Here is a 6,151-nt window from a genome sequence, read left to right on the forward strand (position 1 = left end):
TTTATTTAATTATGCTATTATGAATTGGAATAACATTTTTTACAATGAAAAAAAAAACTAAAGGAATATATGCCGATGAAAATTAAGAAAAACTGAGAACAAGCAAATTGAAATTGAAAGTATTGACGAATCGTAGTAAGATAACCTGAGATGAGAGGGAAGGTCGAGGCCAATTAGAAGAATCATAGTATTTGATACGAAAGATGATTAGTGCCCTTTTTCAACCACATTGTTCAAGTTTTCATTTATATGATGGGTGGTGGGGGTAATTTGTATAGAATATTTGTTGTAGAGCTTTTTGTTGATAAATTTGTTGAGAAACCTTATTTTGATTAGAGATGTCAATAAGGTGGGTATGAGGCGGGTTTGGCTAAACTCAAGATCCTCCCCACGAAAAAACTTTGACCCATTACCCGTCCCACCCCGGTTAAATATTTTTCAAACCCACCCCACCTCGAATACGAAACGGGGTCGGGTATACCCGTGAGACCCGTGAGACCCGAATTTTTTAAAATAAAAAAGTAATATTTCTTCTCACATGACTGAATTATGAAACAGACAAGCCTCTAAATACAACATTATAGAAAATTAATTCATGTCTTCGACCACACTTAATAATAACAAACAAAGTATTTTCACGACATAAAAAATTACATAAAAAAAGAGTTACTAGCTCTCCAAAAAAATCTTGACATCCCCAAAAATAAGTCATAACATAATTTAAACAGATCAACATAAAATCAACGAGTAGGCAATATTTAACTCTACTAAGATGAGTACCAACTATTCTTCCACTATTGCTAAAAGCAGATTCAAATACAACAGTTGACATAGAAATAGCTAAGATCGTTATGGTTGATGTGAGATACTAAAAAAATGAAAATTAATAAAACTAAAATCCTAGAGTATCCACATATATGAGACGGATATTATAGGACCCATGACCAGTCCTATATCCGGACGGATCTGAAAAATTAAACCCGAGACCCATCCATGACTCATTTAGTATGCCAAACCCACCTCATACACGCAGGTCCATTGCGAGTCTGGGTAAAATCCGGACCCATTGACATCCTTAATTTTGATCATTGCTTCTTATTTTATTCCATTCTTCTGAACGGTTTCTCCCATATTTCGCGAACATGATATAGTTAGTGAGTCAATTTGCGGTCTTCTTTGCAAACCTACCAATTTCCAAGTTGACTTCGATGGTTGATGTACTTTGATAATTAATGGGTTTTTGTGCAAATTTGAGAATTAACCGATGATAGGCTATGATAATAGGTTTTTATTATAAAAATCATTTTAGGGATAATTTAAATTCTGTAAAGAACAATAATAAAAAAAAAAAACCATCCCTGCTCTTCCTCCTACGACGTCGTTCATGCCACCTCATAAACCCTACTTCTCTACTAAAACCCTGTTTCTGTCCCATCCTCTCTGAAATTCTCCAAGAGGCAAGAGCCATGGAGGAAAAACAAGAACCACCCTCGATTCCAACTGCGAAGAAACAACCGATTCTGTGTGAAGAGTGCAAAACAAAACCATCAAAGTACAAGTGTCCGGGCTGCTCTTTGCGTTCGTGCAGCCTCCCATGCGTCAATGCCCATAAACAACGTACCGCATGCACCGGAAAGAAACCAGTCGCCGATTTTATCCCGATGTCGAAATTCGATGATAATCTTATCCTTTCGGGTAATTGTTGATTTTTCGTTGGGCCGCTGATTCCCATGTGGTTTCGAACATGCGTGTGTTGTTTCATTTTTAAAATTTTCTTTCCCTGAATGTTGTTCTGACCTGCTTGATCAGCTTAACATGAAGTATTTGATTGCTTTATTTGACTAGTTCCAAGACGAGCAGGCTTGCGGTTCTGTTTCTTTATTGAGTTTTTAGCTATTCTGAAGCTGGGTTGTCTTTTTTTTCCTTCTTCGGACTGCTTTTCAGGTTGCGCATTTGGTTAAAGTCGTTTTGAAAGTGGTGTTCATTATCTTCTTATCAGTTTGCTCCTTCGATACTTATTAAACACCAAGTTTTATCTTCATAGTCGTTTCGGATTCCTTTCACCTTCTTTCTTTTGCTATGAGGGCCTTTCTAAGATGGTAGTCCATATCTGTGAAAATGTTTTTTCTTTAAAAGCGACTAATCTGTAATTAACTACCTTTTAATCAATGGATTCATTAGTTTTTTTTTTTTTTGTTTTTGTAGATTATAACATGCTTGAGGATGTTAAACGAATGGCTGAATCTGCCCAGAGGAAAAGAGTCAAGTTGTGTGGGAGTTATCACTTTAGACTACCCTTTCCCCTCAAAATTCTTAGGAGTGCTGCTGCTAGTAGGAGGACGAAAATCCTGTTTCATTCTAATGGAATGTCAAAGAGAGAAATGAACAAGACTTATTACAACAACAGGTATTTGCAATCTCATCAGCGCTGTGGGATACAGGGTATTTTGTGGTGGAATTTTCGGGTTTATTTTAGTTTTTGTTCAAGTGTAATTATTTCGGGTTACTATTTTTATAAATTAACTTCTAAAAGTTAGTAACTAGTTTAACACGTAGGATATTTTGTGCCATTCTTTAAACTGTTTGGTTTAAGATAATTAAATTTTAACCTGTAAAAATTTATTGAAGGTGGCTCCAGAAGTAACATGACCCAAGGGAAGTTGCTAGAATGGGAATTTTTGGTTCGCTGAGTGGATTCTGGATTATAGTGGATCTTTATTTACGCATCAATTGGTAGTAGAGTTCCTTAGATTGCCTATATAAGACAAATTTTTCCAGAATATATGGTGGAAATTGGAAAAGGAGAAAATTATGTATAGTTTAAGGTTCAAAAACAGTGCTAACTTTTAGGACTTAACAATTTTAAGACTACACGGCTACGACATGAGTATATCTTTTCTTGGGTGACTATATATGCTGCCATTTGGTATCTTGTTTGGTGAAACTTTTATCTCAATTTAACTTATGTTTGTTTCCAGGAAGAAATTCATATCATGGACCATTGAGTGGCGGTTTCATTTGACGGATGTTGTGCTAATTGACCATGGGTGAGGATCTTTGTGATCAGACTTTAGAGAATTTTCTGTCAACTCTATAACTTTTTCTTTTTGTCAGACTATTTTTACCCAGTGCAGTTCATGCATATAGTTTGGTATTTCACATACAAGTTCTTCCACTGCAGAATACACGAGAATACAACTCTCTCTTCAGTAATCGAAAATCATTTAAAGCCTGGCCCTTGGAACCATAAATTGAAACAATTTTGTGATGAGACACTGGATTCTCTTAAATTTTTCATCCGCAAATATCCAAAGGTATTCTTTCTTTTGTATTATTTGCAACTCCTGTTAATTTCATATGTTGCTAAATCTTAGGTTACTTTGTTACTTGATTCATTTAAACTATTTTCAAAGTTGAAAGTTTCTTATTCTTGCAATACTGCTTACCTTGGTAAACTTTTATTTGCTATTTCCCTTATAATGTTTTCTTAACTGCAGGGGCCGAAATCACCATTTTGTCAATTGAACGTGAAAGCTCCAATTCGTGATCAACTAGCAAATATGGTCATTTTAGAGTACCCGATTGTTTACGTGTTCTTACCTTCACATAGCTATGATTTTGAAGTGATAAAGAAGTCAATTCCAATTAAAATGGAGATTAAAGAGTCTGCCCACAATGATCACCTGAGTCCTAAAGGTGTGACATTTAAGGTTGAAGAGATTGAAGATGGGGAGGCTGATAACCTGAGTCCTAAAGGTGTGACATTTAAGGTTGAAGAGATCGAAGATAGGGGGGCTTCAGAACCTCATGTTTCGGATATCACTTATCGTGCCTATGAAAATAGTAAAACCAAGAAGGAACCAGAGTACTCGGTTAAGAGCCCATTAGCTGTGAGAGCAGGTGACGGGAACCGGATCCATCTTCAAAAGTGATGCGTACACAAGAGCCACTGAAGACAGTAATGCAGGCTGCAGCTATAGGACACTGCAGTTGGCTCCTTATGATGATATAGATTTTGACCTCGAGCCAGGTTTACTCGACATGTACTCAAATCTTCTTTCAGAAACCAATATTGACAACTTGCTTGATTTCGGAACGGTATTAGCTGATGAACACAAAAATTTGGAAGTTGAAACGTTTTTGTTGGAGGAAGAACTGGAAGAAGGAGAGATAGCATAATTGCAGCCTATACCTCTTCGCCTTGCAACTCTAAAAATGCTCTGATATGCATCAATGATTTGAGTTTCTGTACATGACAGTTCTCTACATGGATACTGCAGCAGAGACCTAAAGTTGGCTATCTATCTGTGTGAACTAAATTAGGAACAAGATCAAAATCGCCTCAGCAACCTTTTAGTGTCTGATTGGCACTCCAAAAGCTGATGGTTCGGCGACCTGGGGAGACAATTTTGTGGTCTCGAGGGATCAGCGATGTTATAATCTTTCCAGAGCTTTGTTATTATTTAGACGTTGTTCTTGACAAGTAATTTAAGAACATGAAATTTTGCATGTAATCCCTCATCTGATTTTTTAAGGAACAATGCCCTGTATTATAGCTTCATTTTTCTGAGAATGTATTGATGGAATTTTTTTAGGGTGGTATTTCTGAGAATGCCCTGCAATATAGTCGGTAAGCTTCATTTGAAATTTATCTATTCAAAATAGAAACGAAGCACCAATAACTCACTTATGGGTCTAATTGCAATAACCTCCCCCTCTAAAAAGCACAAAATCCCCTAAAAATATTAATAGGCTATAATATATCTTCTCTTTTTTTTTTAGAATAAAGCACATTCAATCTTTTGTAAAAAAAAAACTCAAGCACATGTACCTTCTTTGTAAGGGATTTTATGCCTAATTTTTAAAAAATATGAAGTTTTAAATGCAATTAATTTTTTGACATTTTATTTTTTTGAATTTTTACTGGAATACTGACAATTTACTAGGAGTGTTCTTCTATGGGATCACTGGATGTAAACATTCACATAAGCCTACATCATTGCCATGAAAAAACTTTCCGAATATTTATAGAATTAGGCAGCTAGAATTCAAGAGAAAAAGTTCAAATGGAAAATAACCTAATTCTGCAACCACAAATTAATAACTAAATACGTTATATTTAAAATATAAAATATGGAATTAGTTACCATATAAATAAATATATATTACCGACAAAGCACATACAATGCATGCATGACACAATACATGAATATTTTGTGTGTGTGTGTGTCTATATATATATATATATATATATATATATATATATATATATATATATATATATATATATATATATATATATATATATATATATATATATATATATATATATATATATATATATATTAGTTTCGATTAATAACTAAATAAGTTATTTCTAAAAAACAAAAGATGGAAATTAGTTAAAATATAAAAAATTATTTTCTATTAATATGATTTGATTTTCATTAGTACAAGATGAGTGGTTGAAAAATAAACATGATGAAAGAGTTGAGTAGGTAATGCTCATAAATTTTAGTTTTGTCCATTGTGTATATTGAAGAATAATGTTGTCTGAGTAGATTGAGCGAGCTGGGGTGGGCAAGCTATCCGAACAGAGAAGTGTCATTTCTCTGTAAATATTTTGACATGATGAGATGAGTATGACCTGACCTGATCTCCATGATGATCTGGCCTGGTCTGCTCGGGTGGTCTTGCCTGGTATCGCGGGTGCTCTGGCCTGGTCTGCCCGGGTGTTCTGGCTTGGTTTGCCATGGTGCTCTGGCCTTGTCTGCCCAAGTGGTCTGGCACGGTCTGTCTGAGTGGTCTGACCTAGTCTGTCTGGGTCAGAAAATCTACACACAATCAACAAGATAATGTCAGGGGGGGCACTGAAAGTTTTTTCGGCGTAGCCAGTCCGACGCTTATGTCAGTACAAGGTTCACCAAGTAGAGAGAGATTTTATTGAATGTAGTAGATTGCAATGTCCGTTTAAATTAGGAAACTTGGGTATTTATAGGGTAGAATATGACATCGATTATAGTGCATGGACACTGTTCCTGGTTAGACAGTTGCCCGGGCCCTGTTGACAACTGCCCATACCATGTACTCTGACAACTGCTCGGGCCCTGTCATCTGTTAATAAGCATGACGACTCATACTGTTTGGTCTT

At 35.6% G+C, this 6,151-nt stretch overlaps 1 protein-coding gene across 1 annotated transcript; it reads left to right on the forward strand.

Annotated features, from left to right (window-relative positions):
* Nucleotides 1-1,384: 1,384 nt before the first annotated feature.
* LOC140813221 (uncharacterized) lies at nt 1,385-3,932 on the forward strand. Its single transcript, XM_073171706.1, has 5 exons — nt 1,385-1,695; nt 2,206-2,407; nt 2,979-3,047; nt 3,182-3,314; nt 3,498-3,932. Exons 1-5 carry the CDS (start codon nt 1,467-1,469, stop codon nt 3,930-3,932), a joined length of 1,068 nt encoding a protein of 355 aa, XP_073027807.1. The 5' UTR covers nt 1,385-1,466.
* The last annotated feature ends 2,219 nt before the right edge of the window (nt 3,933-6,151 follow it).

Source organism: Primulina eburnea, chromosome 14 (assembly GCF_022965805.1).
Source record: "Primulina eburnea isolate SZY01 chromosome 14, ASM2296580v1, whole genome shotgun sequence".
NCBI lineage: Eukaryota > Viridiplantae > Streptophyta > Magnoliopsida > Lamiales > Gesneriaceae > Primulina > Primulina eburnea.

Bases quoted from the DNA above. Each gene is read 5' to 3' on its own strand.
- LOC140813221 (XM_073171706.1), top strand. From the start codon at position 1,467: ATGGAGGAAAAACAAGAACCACCCTCGATTCCAACTGCGAAGAAACAA. The intron at 1,696-2,205 runs GTAATTGTTGAT...TTGTTTTTGTAG, and splicing joins TGATAATCTTATCCTTTCGG to ATTATAACATGCTTGAGGAT. The intron at 3,048-3,181 runs GTGAGGATCTTT...CTTCCACTGCAG, and splicing joins GTTGTGCTAATTGACCATGG to AATACACGAGAATACAACTC.